The 17,360-nt window shown below is 39.1% G+C and overlaps 1 protein-coding gene across 1 annotated transcript in view; it reads left to right on the forward strand.

Annotated features, from left to right (window-relative positions):
- Positions 1-10,025, forward strand: part of BEND2 (BEN domain containing 2) — a 71,865-nt gene extending 61,840 nt beyond the window's left edge. The window contains exon 11 of the mRNA XM_006835683.1: positions 9,829-10,025. Within this exon, the coding sequence (XP_006835746.1) occupies positions 9,829-10,025 (197 nt within the window). The remainder of the gene's footprint in view (positions 1-9,828) is intronic.
- Positions 10,026-17,360: the final 7,335 nt, after the last annotated feature.

The raw sequence follows: 17,360 nt of genomic DNA on the forward strand, positions 1-17,360 counted from the left end.
GTATTTTAAATAACCAGCAGGGTCACCCATGGTGGACAGGTTTCAGATGAGCTACAAAACAAAGACAGACTAGGAAGAAAGAGTGACAAACTACTTCTGAATCGATAGTCATTGAAAACTCTATGAATAGCAGAGAAACATTGTCAGATACAGGACTGGAAGGTGGGAAGGCACTCAGAAAAGGATAGGAACTTATAAAATAATTTAGTAAGCACCTATCCAATACCCATTATGTTGTTGTTGTGTGCCATCAAGTCAGTACTGACTCATAGCGACCTTATGCACAACAGAACAAAACTCTGCCCTTTCCTGGGCACATTTGAGCCCATTGATGCTGCCACTTTGCCAATTCATCTCTCTGGGGATCTTCCTCTTTTTCTCTGACCCTCCATTTTACCAAACATGATATCCTTTTCCAGTGACTGATCTCTCCTGACAATATGTCTGAAGTATGAGAGATGAAGTCTGGCCATCTTGGCTTCCAAGGGGGCACCTCTGACTGTACTTCTTCCAACACAGTGTGTTTGTTCTTTTGGCAGCCCATGGTACTTTCAGTATTCTCCTCCAATACCATAACTCTAATGCACCAATTCTTCTACGATCTTCCTTATTCACTGTCCAGCTTTCCCATGCATATGACCTTCCAGAATGGATTCCAGATCTACTTCTGGGTCATTTGTCTCAGATATTTTATCTTTTTTCTGGACATGTGCTGATATGGTCGTCTGTTTTTGCTTCTTGGGTATGTTTGATGTTTATCTGTGGACCTAATATGTAAATGAGTATATATTTTGGTACTTTTTTTGTTTGTTTTTGTGCTTTCTGGTTTCTTCCAGGAAGATGTGGTCAGGGTGTGGTCTTCCCTTTTCACTCTTCTTATTGCTTGACTCAGGGTAACTTTCACGGGTGCTGCCTGTTTCCTTGGTATCTGGCAGCTGGTATTGGTTATTGCCTGGGTTTTGGTGTTTTATATGTTGTGAATGCAGCTTGGCTATTTGGCAGCAGTTGCTGACTCTTCTCGTGTAATATAGGGAGACACAGAGTCCTCCAATAGCAGAAGGGAGGCTAGTAACAGCCAAACAACAGCAGCCGGATTAAAAACAAATAGGAATCAAAAGCAAGAACAAAAATGGGAGAAAGAGGAAAAAAGGGATAAAAGAAAAATAGAGAAAAGAAAGAAGAAAGAGGGAAAAGAGAAAAAAAATAAAGAGAAAAAAAAAATAAAATAAAAAGGAAAAATATAACCCAGAAGAAAATAATGCAGGACCAGTGAAATCAAGGCTTACTACAGCAGCCTCTAATCACAGAAAACGGAAGGGTGGGGGAGAAGAAAGAGAGAAGGAAAAAGAAAAGAAAAGAAAAAATTATATATATATAAAATAAAACCAGAAGAAAATGATGTAGCACCGGCCAAAACAAGACTCAATACCGTATTCTCCACTCACAAAAAAGAGGGAGTGGGGTGGAGGAGAAAAAGACTGAGAAACGAAAAAAGAAAGAAAAAAAATTATTAAAAAAAGAGAAAAAACCAACAATAATAATAATAGGAAAATCTTTGGCTTAATGTAGGTATGTCTTTAATGTCCTAACTCTCTTTCGGTCACTCTGTCCTCCTCTCCTGGTTGTTATGCACTGTCGAGTCGATTGCAACCCGTAACGACCCTGTGTAGGGTTTCTAAGGAGCTGTTGGTGAGCTTAAACCCCTGACCCTGCAGTTCACAAGGCTCTGTAGTGGCGCCCCAGCCCTCAGAACCACACTGGGACTCCTGCTGAACCAGCTAAAAAAATAGGGGAGACCCAGATAGGGTTCCCGAGGAGCGGCTGGTGAGCTTGAACCACCGACCCTACAGTTCAAAAGGCTTTGTAGTGGTGCCCCAGCCCTCAGAGTCACACTGGGACTTCTGCTAAGCTAGCTGAAAAAAAAAAAAAGGGGTGACCCAGATATAGTTCCCGAGCGGGTGAATGCGGTACAAGTGGACGGGGTACAGCAAACTTGGTTCAGCTGGGTTGGGGAGGAGTTGCTCACTGCGCGGCAGCGGGACCAGTGAATGTGAACAGCTCAGCTGGGGGGGGGCGGGGGCGGAGGGGTTGTTAGGCCGCGCGGCAGTGGTGCTGGTGGACATACCCCAATTGGGCGGGACAGAGGCGGTTAGGTGGGGCAGGCACAGTCCGCGCCTGATGACGTCAGACTTGTTTGTTTGTTTTTTTAAACTAACTTTTCTCTGCCCACTATACGTGCTGAAATCCCACTTCAGTGGATGTCCGTGTTCGTGGCTCCCCACCACTGGAGGGTCCGCACGAGCTGGTTCCAGCCCCTCCCCGCAAGCCCAAAGGAGCCGGGGCTGCAGCTGCACACTGCGGTGGGCACAAGTCCAAAAAGCCAGTAGTTCCTTAGTACGGTGATCTCTCAAAAAAGCTGGTTTAAGGTTCTGAAGTACCGAGACTTATGGTGGCTGTAAGAGTGTGGGTTCGCCTCCCGGAAGGTTTCCCCGTGAGTTCCCCTCCCCACCGAACCTGGAGCCCCCCTCACCAGTGGCGCCTGGCCGCAGTGGCAAACCGGAAGCATTCCTCCAATCTTGATGTAGTTTTTCTTCATATAACCCAGCTTCTTGGATTATTTGCTTAGCATACAGGTTGAATAAGTATGGTGAAAGAATACAACCTTGTCATATACCTTTCCTAATTTTAAGCCATTCAGTGTTCCATGTTCTATTTGAACAGCTGCCTCTTGGTCTATGTACAGATTCCTCATAAGCACAATTAACTGTTCCAGAATACTCATACTTCACAATGGTATCCATAGCTTGTCATGATCTGCACAATCCAAGGCCTTTGCATAGTCAATAAAGCACAGGTAAACATCTTTCTGGTATTCTCTACTGTCATTCAAGATCCATCTGACGTCAGCAATGATATCTCTCATTCCATGTCCTCTTCTGAATTTATGCCCACTATAGATACAAACATTTTGCATTTTATGCTCTGGGTTTTGGTTTTAAATAATAAAGCATTACTAAGATAATTTAAATTTGCATCCCAAGTTTAAATTAAAACCCTGTGAGCTGAACTGCTGGCCTTGCAGTTCAAACCAACATTACAGTCCAGCGCATTAGCCTGCAATGCCACCCCAGGACTCCTTTACATACTTTACAGGTCCTGCACTACTATTTGCAACCCAGAGCAGAGATTCCCTTCTAACCCTAAACAAACATCACCTCCCCTTGACTGGCACACAGCCACAGATTGGCACTCTATGTAAGGCAGGCCCACTATATTTTAAAAGAGCTCTAATTCAGGGGGAAAGTTCTTCCTTCCATTGACTCAAAATTTACCTCCCACATAATACACATTGGTCCTAGCTAGCTATCCCTTCTTGAAGTTTTGCGGCAACATTCATCGAGTAAATCTCTGAGTGCTGTCTTCTCAGTAGCACATGCTTATTTCATGTCTCTATCACAATTTGGCAATTCTCACAATATCTCAAACCTTGTCATAATGCTATTATGCCCTTAATCAACCATAGTTATAGTGTCAACATAATTTTTATATACAAGGGGGCATCCACAAGTTTGTGGAAAATGGAATTGAAAGATTATAAAATTTTTCTACAAACCTTTTGAAACCCCCTCCAATATGTATAAAGAAACCAAAAAATCAATGTGACTCACTTTACTGTGACGTTTACTTTATTACTGTGGTCTGGAACTGAACCCACAGTATCTCTGAGGTATATATCTGTATTAGGTGTTTCCTGAAGAACACCTAATAGGAAAGATCTTAATCTGGTAACTCAAGGGTATTTCATTTAGTTCTCAGTTAACAAAAAATGTTTTGAATGTCTTTAGATGATCAAGTGCTTTCAGATCGCTGCAGTTCTAACGCTCTGTTGGCCTTATGCCTACCACTGCCCTTATTTATGACTACACCAAGTTTTCTGCATCTGCAGCCTTAGAATAAGTGAAATAAAGTTATATATATATATATTTTACTGTGATTTTCCTCCCCTAGCATTTAAAACAATTATGTGCAACATAAGTCCCCAAGTTAGGACTACATTGTGGCATTTCCTCTTGTGTATCACTACTGTTTCAGGAAACATGTTTTGGAGCACCAATTTAGGCTCCTCATTGTAGACTTTTGAGAGTTTTGCAATTGCTGCTTTTGTCTTCCAGTGAATTAGTCATCTGCCCCAGCTTTATTGTCATGGGCAGATGGGACAAATATGCTTTCCATAACTCATTTTTGTTTATAAAAAATGTCCAGCAAAAATAGAGCCTGATACTGAATCCAGGTATGTACTACCTAAATAACTGCACCCATAAAGATTTGCAGCCTAGGAAACCCTGTGCAGGGTCACTATGAGTCGGAATCGACTCCACAGTACTAAACAACAACAACAAGAAGCTACCACTGGTCTTTTATTTAGTCCTGTTGGTATGAAAAGCTTTTTAACTTTGTCAAATGCCTTGCTAAATTTTTTTTAGATATGTGCTGTAATTGTGGAATTGTCCTGATTTACCAGCATATTAAACCTTTCAAAAAAACAGAAATGAAATTAACTGTTGTCAACAAATGTTGGCTTCCAGTGATCACCACATCTTTTCCTAAGCGTTCAAGGTACTTACGTACTTAGGAAAATACCGAACAAACTATCCAAGAACAACTCTGCTCTTCTAATAGTTCTCTTCCCCACTTTCCCCTTTGGCCTTCCACTTTCTCTAAGCGTGCTGCTTGGGTTATGCTGTTATAGCACTTTCTTTCCCTCATAGTTTTCCTCTTAACTACGAGATCTAGTATGCATGCGCACAGATCTCCTCGAAATTTAAAGTGACAGTTTCCATTTAAAACCAAACGGCCACCACTAGTCTCTCAGTTTGTCATACTGTGGTGGCTTTTGAGTTGCTGTGATTCTGAAATCTATGCCACGGGTATTTTAAATACCAGCAGGGTCACCCATGGTGGACAGGTTTCAGATGAGCGTCCAAAGACAGACTAGGAAGAAAGAGTGACGAACTGCTTCAGAATATTTAATCAGTGAAAACCTTATGAATAGCAGAGAATCATTGTCAGATACAGTGCCGGAAAATGAGCCCTTCAGGATGGAAGGCCCTCAAAATGTGACTGGGGAAGAGCTGCTTCCTCACAGTAGAGTTGATTGTGATAATATGAATGGAGTAGAGCTTATGGGAGTAAAGCCCATGGGACCTTGATTTGCTGATGGGGCACGACTCAAAATGAAGAGAAACAGCAGTAAGCATCCATTATTAACCGGAACATGGAATTTACGAAGTATGAATCTGGGAAAATTGGAAGTTGTTAAAAATGAAATGGAACGCATGGACATTGATATCTTAGGCATTAGTGAGCTGAAATGGACTGGAATAGGCCATTTTGAATCTGATAACCACATGGTTTACTATTCCGGGAATGACAAATTGAAGAGGAATGGTGTTGCATTCATCGTCAAAAAGAACATATCCAGATCAGTCATGAAGTACAACACTGTCTGTGATAGGATAATATCCATGTGCCTACAGGGAAGCCCAGTTAATACCATTATTCAAATTTATGCACCAACCACTAAAGTCAGTGAGGATGAAATAGAATTCTACTAACTTCTTCAATCTGAAATTGCTCAAACATGCAATCAAGATGTATTAGTCATTACTGGTGATTGGAATGCAAAGGTTGGGATCAAAGAAGAAGGATCACTGATTGGAAAATATGGCCTTGGTGATAGAAATGATGCTGGAGAACACATGATAGAATTCTGCAAAACCAATGATTTGTTCATTCCAAATACCTTCTTTAGACAGCATAATACGATTATACACATGGACTTCACCAGAGGTGACATAGAAATCAAATTGACTACATCTGTGGAAAGAGACGATGGAAAAGCTCCATATCATCAGTGAAAATAAGGCCAGGGGAAGACTGTGGAACAGACCATCAATTACTCATATGCAAATTCAAACAGAAGCTGAAGAAAATGAAACCAAGTCCAGGAGAGCCAAAATATGACCTTGAATATATCCCACCTGAATTTAGAGATCATCTGAAGAACAGATTTGATACATTAAACACTAAAGACCGAAGACCAGAAGAGTTGTGGGATGACATAAAGAACATCATACATTAAGAAAGTAAAAAGTCATTGAGAAGACAAGAAAGAAGGAAAAGGTTAAAATGGATGTCAGAAAAGACATTGAAACTTCCTCTCCAGCATTGAGAAGCTAAAGCAAATGGAAGAAATGAGGAAGTCCAAGAGCTGAACAGAAAATTTCAAAGATCAGCTCAGGAAGATAAAGCCAAATATTATAACATTGTGCAAAGATCTGGAATCAGAAAACCAAAAAGGAAGAACATGCTCAGCATTTTTCAAGCTGGGGGAACGGAAGAAACAATTCAAGCCTTGGCTTTCGTTATTGAAAGATTCTCTGGGCAAATTATTGAATGATGCAGAAAGCATCAAGAGAAGATGGAAGGAATATACAGAGTCACTGTATCAAAAGGAAATGGTTAATATTCAGCCATTTCAAGAGGTAGCCTATGATCAAGAGCCAATGATACTGAAGGAAGAAATCCAAGGTGCATTGAAGGAATTGGCAAAGAACAAGGCACCAGGAATTGATGGAATAAAAATTGAAATCTTTCAAGAAAGTGAGGCAGCACAGGAGGCACTCACTCATCTCTACCAATAAATTTGGAAGACAACTATATGGCCGACTGATTGCAAGGGATCCATGTTTGTGCCCATTCCAAACAGAGGTGACCCAATGGAATGCGGAAATCATCGGACAATCTCTTTGATATCCTGTGCGAGTAAAGTTTTCCTAAACGTAATACAGAAACGGCTATAATCATACATTGACAGAGGACTTCCAGAGGTTCAAGCCGGATTCAGAAGAGGCCGTGTGATGAGAGATATCATTGCTGATGTCCGATGGATCTTGGCTGAAAGCAGAGAAAATCAGAGAGATGTTTACCTATGCTTTATTGACTTCGCAGAGGCTTTTGATTGTGTGGATCATGACAAGCTATAGACAACATTGCGAAGTGTGAGTAGTCTAAAACACTTAATTGTGCTCATGAGGAATCTGTACCTGGACCAAGAGGCAGTTGTTCAAACAGAACATGGGAACACTGAATGGTTTCAAATTAAGAAAGGTGTATGACAAGGTTGTATTCTTTCACCATACTTATTCAACCTGTATGCTGAACAAATAATCTGAGAAGCTGGGTTCCATGAAGAAAACCGTGGCATCAGGATTGGAGGAAGACTCATTAACAACCTGCGATATACAGATGATACAACTTTGCTTGCTGACCATGAAGAGGACTTAGAACATTTACTGATGAAGATCAATGAGCACAATCTTTGGTATGGATTACATCTCAATGTAAAGAAAATAAAAATCCTCACCACTGGACCAATAAACAATATTCTTATCAATGGAGAAAAGATTCAAGTTGTCAAGGACTACATTCTTTGATCAACCATCAACACTCATGGAAGCAGAAGACAAGAAATCAAAGGATGTATTGCATTAGGCAAATCTGCTGCACAATGGTGAACACGTTCATCACCGATAATGGGAAGTGAGGGAAAAACAGCAGGAAGTTGCGAGCTAAGCCCTACAATGTTCAGTAGACTCCTGTGAACCCGGGTGGAGACCTGGTTGGCCAGCAGTGTGGCAAGACCTGGGCACTTTTGGGCCCAGAGTCAGTGACATAGCCACAGAGGAGTAGAGTAGAGAGTGAAGCATCCAGCTGATAAGAAGAGAGGGCATATGAACAAGAACACCCATACTTGCAGATAATACCCACTTGACCTGGCTTCAATGACTGGATGATCAGAGCTCAACTAGAAGAAAGAAGGAAAAAAAGTAATCTGATACAATTTCATGAACTTGACCTACACCTATGGATGCAGTAGCGCAAAAGAGGGAACAAATCTTTACAGCGAGGATCATTTCCACCCCCTCCATACACAGAGTAGAGGGACGGGCAACTTGGACATTGGCTACCCAAAATGGGGTGGCTACAAAGGCAAGAAGTGACTGGCTTACAAGCTTTCAAGAGGGAACCTAAGTCCAGAGGGTATTGTTGTTAAGTGCCGTTGAGTCGGTTCCGACCCATAGCAACCCTGAACAGGGTTTCTGAGGCTGTAAATCTTTACGGGAGCAGAAAGCCTCATCTTTCTCCCACAGAGCAGCTGGTAGTTTCGAACTGCTGACCTTAAGGTTCGCAGCCCGATTCGTAACCACTATGCTACCAGAGATCCTTATACACAAAGTAGACAGGGATGGGCAACTTGGACATTGGCTACCCAAAATGGGGGGGGGGGGGGCTACAAAGGCAAGAAGTGACTGGCTTACAAGCTTTCAAGAGGGAACCTAGAGCTAGAGGGCATGGAGGAAGGTAAAATCTCCACTGAATAGTATCCAATCTGTCTAGGTGGGGCTGATGAAAGGAAATGCAGATAGGTCTCTTGTGATGCAATAGTGAATAATTGTTATCAGGACTGATTGTGAAGGTTATAAATGTAAAGGTAGATGTTTTTTATCAAGGAGGGGAGTGATTAACTTTTCAGTCTAGGAGTGGAGGTTCCTGGGACCATGAAGGGGGAAGAGCAGAGAGCAGGACCCTACCCAGAGAAGCAGTGATGCCTGAGATGGAGGCAGAGATGAAGACGTGGAGAGATGGAGCAGCTGGAGACTTTAGATCCAGAGAGGGAGAGGGGCTGTGTGCTAACGACCAGGGGTGGGGTTGGGAGGGGCAAGCTTGTTGGATATACCCTTTGGTTGGTTAATGATGCATGGAGGGGATTGTAACCATGGCAATGAAATGATATAATGATAGGATGAATGTAAAACTAATATTCTCCCATGGAAACTATCACATAATTCACAACAAAACATTTTTTAAAAAATCTGCTGCACAAGACCTTTTTAATGTGTTGAAGAGCAAAGATGTCAGCTTGTGGGCTAAGGTGCGCCTAACCCAAGCCATGGTATTTTCAATAACTTTATATGCATGCGAAAGTTGGTAGAAGAATTGATGCTTTTGAGTTATGGTGTTGGAGGAGAATATTGAAAGTGCCATGGGCTGCCAAAAGAACCAATAGATCCGTTTTGGAAAAAGTGCAGCCAGAATGCTCCTTGGAGACCAAGATGGCCAAACTTTGTTTCTCATATTTTGGACATATTATCCGGGGGACCAGTCCCTGGAGAAAGATACCATGTTCGGTAAGGTGGCGGGTCAGAGAAAAAGAGGAAGATCCCCAATGAGATGGATTAGCCAAGTGGCAGCATCAATGGACTCAAGCGTGGTAACAGTAATGAGGGTGGCCCAGGATCGGGCAGTGTTTCGTTCTGTTGTGCAAAAGATTGCTATGGGTCGGTACCGACTTGATGGCACCTAACAACAACAACTACCAGATCTAGACCTCATTCCTTTTGCTAGAGATAACCAAGCAGTACCAAAAATAAAATAAATTAAAAAATGAAGGTAGAGCATCTTGCCTCTAAATGTATGAAAGATACTTCTGTCTCATGTGTTATCAAGCCTATACATGTGTCTATTGGATACAATGAAAAATGTACATTGAGTATCCAAAGCAGCAGAGAATATTCCAGTCTATCTATGGCAAGGTTATAGAAGATTTTGTTTTATTGAGGCTTAAGAATGATGGTTTTTCATATTGTCATCCTTTAAACTCTATGTGTCTTAATGACTCTTTCACAGACACATCTATAGAGTTAAGGTTTGAATATATTAATTTAAGAAGTGATTTTTAACTTATGTTTTGGACTTTGCCACCAGAGTTTCTTCAAGACAACTTCCCGAATTTTGATCTCGCGGAAAGCGGATATGACTGGAAGCTTTGTGTCACAGCTCTTAACAGCACTGTCCGTAGTGTTAGATATGACCTCAAGAAGTCCACAGTGAAGTCACCGCCACTTCCAGCAACAGTCCCTTCCACAAAGCCAGAGCCATCAGACACTGACTCAGAAAACTGAAGTACTTGAATATCATAGAGTAGAAAGTATAGTGCCATACCTTTTGTTTTTGTAAGTTTTTCAATTGGAATTTCAAAATAAGTCTGTTATAGTGATCGGGTAGTTCTGCATTCACACCCAAGGGAATAGCCAAAGCTCTTTCTGCCCACACAAGATACAGGATTGCAGTAGGAAGATAAATATATGTTTCCTTTCAGGACCAGAGTGATGGGCAGTACTCTGATTAGAACATCTGATTGTGGGAGTGTAGTAAACTGCTAAAGGTCATTTTCATTGTTTTTCATATGTTGAGGGGTACATACCATTCTTTGTGACAGAGGAAGTCACAGATTACTTATGAAACAAATACAGGCAATCATATGGAGAGCCATAGTGGCAGAGGGGAACCACAATGTCTGGTGAAGTAACTTGCCCATTACATACACAGAATAAACGCAAAATATGTGGGTCAAGTGAATCAACTCTGCTGCTTCCTACTGGAGGTGTGGTTTACTTGTAATCAAAGCCTCCATGTTGGGTTCTTCCACCTCCACCAGTAAAGATTTGACATTGCATTGTTTGAGTTGTTTTCCAGAGAACTGTTCTTTTAATTCACTCCTAATCAGAATAGCAGCCTTTTGGAAAACTGATAACATTTTATCACAGAAATATGCTAATGGTCAACAGAAAATCCTATCAGGAGACTTTTTGGTTCTATTGAAGTAAGTTAAATAGATAACATTCGTACACTATGAGTAACAGAAATCTGACTAAATTTACACAGTAAAATTGTCTTAGGTTTCTGAAACATCTGGGTGAAGGTTTTAACATTTTACTGTTTTTCTGATAGAGTCTAACTAGTTGAAATGCATACAAATAAATCTTAAAAAGTTAAAATGAAAAAAAGTTGGTAAGAAATTCATTTAGGAAAAAAGTGTTCTTAAACAGCAGTAAGGTTTAGAAGAGAATTTTTTAAAAAGTAATTACATTTGGCTCATGAATAGTATTTTATATTTTAAATCAAGAGGGTTTTTTTATGCTTGAATGTTTCAGTCTAAAAAGATTCTGTTTAAGCTCATTGTTTGAACATTTTGTTTAAGAAACCTTTTGTCAGTTACAGTGTCATCTTTCAATCTATTGAAAAGTCATTATAGCATTCTTAAGTGTTGTTCAAAACTCCTGTTTGTAAGAGTTCAGACTTCAGTTATGACCATTTGCTTGTGTTCTATATCTTAAATACGTGATGTTAATTTGTTTTTTGATATGTTAGAGAAAGAAATTCAATCAAAAGTAACAAGTATGTTAGTCAAACAATATAATTTTTGTGAAAATTGGTACGTTGTGTTATTTTTATGACTTGTGAGATGTTTAAGATGTTTCTATATGACCAACTTATAGAATATTTTATATGATAAATCATTTGAAAATTCAACTTTTAGGCTATTAGTAAAATATAGTCTTATTTTATAAAGATAAGATATAATAAATTTAAAAAAATTATTAGCTGAACATAAAAAAAGGAAAAACAAAAACAAAAAAACAACAAAAAAACCCCAAAAACTATTAGCTGTCTTTAGCTTAATAAACTCTAGTATTTCTATAGACATCTTTTTATATTTAGGCTAGGCCTACATCAGTCTTAAAATGTAGATACATTCAATCCTTAAAACTTTCTACTGGGAGAAAAATAGTTTTGATCTGAGTTATTTAGATGAAATGATCTAAGATAGTCTTTCACCATCCAGTTTCACAAATAGTTTTATAAATTGCTACTAGTAGTTGTTGTTAAGTGCTCTTAAGTCGATTTCAACTAGTAGTTGAGCCTAGTGCCTAAAGTAAAATTACACCATAGGCAAGAATAAGTTATATATTTAGGCTTCAAATTTTATTTGTAAGTTTTTGGTATCTGAAACATCCTCTGGATTAAAAGTTAAACCACAAAAAAGTGAATACTTTATATTTACAAAAAATTTCAAGACACATGACTGCTATGAGTTGGAGTCAGTTTGACAGTGATGGGTTTAATTTTTTTTTGTTTATCCAATAGAATTTTCCACAGTGATGGAAATGTTTTCTAATTTACTTTGTCCCATAAGGTACATGTGGCTGTTGAGTACTTGAATATGATTTTAGGACATGTATTTTAAATTTTATCTCATTTTAACACACTTAATTTTAAATAACCACATGTGGCCAGAGGCTACACATTATAAAATAACCTTTATCTTTTAAAAGTGCCTAAAATTCCCATCTATAAAATCACATTTGATTGAAAAAAATAATTTTACTAAGGGGTTTCACACTTTACTATAAACTAGACCTTTTTTGCCATAAAATTTTTATTAGTTCTGTTATTGGTTCAGTGTTGAGCATTAAAATGACTTTCATAGCTTATATATTAAGTTTATTCATTTGGGTTTTCATGTCTTGTTGTAGAGGCTCTATGAAGTGTGTCTTCCATCTCGCTGGAAATCCCATAATCAATTTTATTGAACTTTTACCAATGTTGTCTACAATGCTTTATATTAATAACATTTTTTTCAGCCAGTTTCAAGTTTATTCTTGATATAAAAATGCATTTCTAGTATTTTGCCTTGTTTTTACAAATAAATACTCAATAAACATTTAAAATTTAATACAGATGTTTAAATTGTTTTTTTAATAGACCAGTTTTTTTTTAAATGTATTATTGTGAACTAGGTTAAGATTTACAGATCAGATAATGTTTCACATGTAATAATTCATACACATTTTACTTCATCTCATTGGTTACAATCCTCTCAATGTAACATCATTTATCTGTCTTTCTCCCTTTGTTTCCTGTTTCCACTCCTCCTTTCCTAACCCTTTTTAACTTTGTCCTTGGGTACGTCTTCCCCTTTGATCTCAAATGGTTGATTATTCTAAGGTATGTGTATCTCACTGGTGTTATGACATGTCTGGCTTCCTGGTGTGGTGCTGTAGGATAAACACTGGAGGTCAGCATTTTCCAACTCACCAGCTCCTCAGAAACCTTAAACAGGGTCGCTATGAGTTGGAACCAACTCTATGGCACTTAACAACAACAACAATAGACATCTCTATTGTTTGGCTGAAAATTGAGCCATTTCCAGACCTGCAGGGTGACTAAGGGCCATAATCTCAGGTGTTCCCATCAACCTCTGTTCCACCAGTAAGCCTGGTCTCTTTCATGAGTTTGAGATTTGTTCCATATTTTCTCCCACTCTATCCAGACCTTCTATTGCAATCCCTTCCAGAGTAGTTGGTAGTGGTATCCAAGAGTCTTGGTAGTGGTATCCAAGAGTCGTGTAGTTCTTCTTTCTGGTCTTGGTCACGGGACTGACATTCTCATAGTTCATAAGTTCATTGGACTGATGGTTTCCAATATGTCTTTGATTTTCATTATTTTTCTTCTGGACAGGAAAAGACCAATAGTTACTTCTAAGATTCCCATCACTACTCCCCAAACTAGGATATAGAACACTGTCCTTGTAGACTATGTTATACCAGTTGACCTTGGTGTCCCCCGAGACCATGATCCTTAGCCTCCAGGCTCAGCAACTCATTCCCTCAGGCATTTGGTTATGTTTAAGAAGTTTGATTATGATATGTCTTGGTGATTTTCTCTTGGAATCCATCTTGTTTGAGTTTCATTCATCTTCTTTAAAGCTTATCTTCTTTCTTTATGATGTTAAGGAAATTTTCTTCAAACAATTTTTTGACTATTTTCTCTGCTTTATTTTGGGGGGGTAGGTTTCTTCCTGCTGTGGAATTCCAATCACACATGAGTTACGTTCTTGATGGTGTGCCTCATAATTCTTAGGCTTCCTTCAGATTGTTTTCTGTTCTCTTTTCTAATTGTTTCTCTAGCAGATTAGTATTGAGAATATTTCTCTTCAAGATCACTGATTTGGCCTTCCATTGATTCATTTCTGCTTTCAGTTTATTTCTGAAATATTTATCTTATGAATTTCTGTTTGCTGTTTTTATATGGTTTCTAATTTTTTCTTTATTTTCTCAGTTTGCTCTTATGTTTTCCTAAATTCTAAAATTTTGTCTGTGTTTTCCTTGATTTCATCTGCAGTTTCCTCAGTCTTTCTCTCAATCCATTGTTGTGTTGTGAAGTGCCATTGAGTCAGTTGCAACCATGTATAGGGTTTCCAAGGAGCAGCTGGTGAGCTTGAACCTCCAACCTTGCAGTTCAAATGGCTTTGCAGTCTGGCACATTAACTCAATCCATTGGAAGTACCTAAATCCTATTCTTTTGAATTGCTTATCATGTAGTTCCAATGCTATTTATTCTTCAGAAAGGTGTTATGGCTCTGTATTTTGGTCACTTCCTTTAACCACTTTGTTTTGTTTTTTTTGTGTGAACTGAAATGATCTGTTTTCTCAGAGGTAATGTGGTATGTTTATATTTCATTTACGAATATACGGTGGTGTGTCCTTAGGCATTCACCACCTTCCTCCCCTGATGGGTGTAAGATAGGATGTGAGTGTGTATGCAGTTCTCTGTTTACTGTTTGTGTAGCATAGTTGAGGGTAGGCTTGGCTGGTTTTGGGTGCTATCAATGATCAGGTGGTCAAGAGCAGCTAGTGGCCCTTGCCCAGTACATGTGACTGGATGTGGTGAGGTCATGTGGGCACTTTTGCTGTTTCCTGTTGGGTGGGATGAGGAAAAACAAACAACAGCAAAAAAGAAAATAAAGGGTGGGAAAAGTCAGGGGGAAAAGCAGATAAGAAAAAAGAATGTAATAACTTCAAAAAAAGGCAAATAAAAGCAAGGGAAGAGAAAAAACACAATAAGAAAAAAGAGAATGATAAAGAAAAGAAAGGAAGGGGGAAAACAATAAGACCAGAAAAGAGGTAAAAAGAAAATAACAACAAATTAGGATAACAAACAAGGGAAGGGCAAGAAAAGAAAAGAAAAGAAAGATAACCTAAGGGACACAACCCAGAGAAATCTGGAGAGAGATGGGGCATGGCATCTGGTATGCATCAGCACCCTCTGCCTATCAAGGAGATCAAAGGGGAAAGGAGTGGACATAGCACCACACTGGGAATAGTAGGTTGCCCCATAAACAAAGACATTCCATATTCGCCGTGCCTTGTTAGTTACCATTGCATTCGTAAGGACTCACGGGAACCACATGTGTACAAAGTAGAACTGTTTTATAGCATTTGCAAGGCTGTATGTAAGCTTTCGGAATCAAACCATCCATCTTTCAGTTAGTAACCCAGTGCTTTAACAGCACCATCCAGGGAATCCCTGCCCTGTTTTACCATTCCTGAAGTTCCACCATTAAATTTTATTTCCTTGGTTTGAACTTCATTTGACCATTTCCCTTATTAAAATATAAATTCTGTTTTTAAATGTTATGCCTTCCTGTAACTGAACTTGTTAAATAAATAAATAGATAGTATCTTCAGCACCTAATAAAGTGATCTGAGGATAGTAGGTGCCCCATAAACAAAATTGGTTTAATATGGAATGTGAAGAGAGCAGGAAGACTTTTTAATCTTGAGAGAAACTTCTACAGAAGGCTTATGTACAGTAATGGTTGTAGCATCCTATGTAATAACCAATCTGGACTTAGATTTTAAGAATAATTTTTTAAGATAAAATCATGATTGTCATAAAGATATAAAGTGAACATATGTTGAAGATTTTATTTAACTCTACTAACAAGAGAACTGGTAAGATATTACTACCCTGTCAAAGGACAAACCAAAGAACTGACACTTATAAGCCAGGAATATGAAAATGAATGTGCAAACGGTGACAAAATTGACTTCCACAGTTGGGAAAGGAAGTCAATAGAATCTTCACTAGGCAGAATTTATTTGGATGTCTCCAGGTAAAAATGATTTTGCATATAATTTATAGAATTGAAAAATGGCTCAAAGACAAAGTCAGTGGTTTGAATCCACCAGTCACTCCTTAGAAGCAAGATTGGCAAATTGTTTTCATGAAGATTGTTGTTGTTTGGTGCTGTTGAGTCAGTTCTGACTCACAGCAACCCTATGTACAACAAAACAAACACTACCCAAACCATGCCTGCACCATCCTCACAATTTTTGTTACACTTGAGGCCATTGCTGCTTATATTGTGCCAATTTGTGTTGTTGGGGGTCTCATGGCCGGTTCCTTCTTGATATGTCTGAAGTCTGAGAGACAAACTCGCACCATATTTGCTTCTAAGGAATATCCTGGCTGTACTTCTTCCAACACAGATTTGTTTGTTCTTCTGGAAGTCCATGATACTTTGAATATTCTCCAACACCATAACTCAGATGCATCAATTCTTCTTATGGTCTTCTTTGTTCATTTTCCAATTTTCACATGCACACGAGACAATTGGGCATAATCATGGCTTGGGTAAGGCACATCTTAGCCCTCAAATTAATATCTTTGCTTGAACTTTGAAGAGGTCTTGTGCAGCAGATTTGCCTAATGCAATATGTTGTTTGATTTCTTCACTGCTGCTTCCAATAGTGTTGATAGTAGATCCAAGCAAAATGAAGTCTTTGACAACTTCAATCTTTTCTTCCTTTATTGTGATGTTATTTATTGGTGCAGCTGTAGGGATTTTAGTTTTCTTTACATGGAGGTGCAATACATACTGAAGGCTATAGTCTCAGATATCTTCATGAGTATTTGAAGTCCTCTTTGTTTTCAGTAAGCAAGGTTGTATCATTTACATATTGCAGGTTGTTAATGAATCTTCCTCCAATCCTGATGCAACGTTCTTCCTATAATCCAACTTCTCTTATTATTTGCTCAGCATACAGATTGAATAAGTGTGCTGAAATGATACAATCTTGGGATACACCATTCTTGATTTTTTAAAAAATGTTTTATTGTGAATTATGTGATAGTTTATGTGGGCGAACATTAGCTTTACATTCATCCTATCGTATATCGTTTCATTGCCATGGTTACAATCCCCTCCATGCATCATCAACCAGACAAAGGGTATACCCTACAAGCCTGCCTCCTGGTCGTCAGCACACAGCCCCTCTCCCTCTCTGTGTCTAAAGTCCCTAGCCGCTCCATCTCTCCACATCATCATCTCTGCCTCCATCTCAGACATCACTGCATCTCTGGGTAGGGTCCCGCTCTCCTCTCTTCTCCCTTGATGGTCCCAGGGAGCTCTGCTTCTAGACTGCAAAGTTAATCACTCCCCTCCTTGATACAAAACGTCCACCTTTACATTTATAACCTTCACAATCAGTCCTGATAACAATTATTCACTATTGTATCACAAGAGACCTATCTGCATTTCCTTTCATCAGCCCCGCCTAGACAGATTGGATACTACCTTCCTCCATACCCTCTGGTTCTAGGTTCCCTCT

This window comes from Chrysochloris asiatica, unplaced genomic scaffold (genome assembly GCF_000296735.1).
Source record: "Chrysochloris asiatica unplaced genomic scaffold, ChrAsi1.0 scaffold00018, whole genome shotgun sequence".
Taxonomy (NCBI): Eukaryota; Metazoa; Chordata; class Mammalia; order Afrosoricida; family Chrysochloridae; genus Chrysochloris; species Chrysochloris asiatica.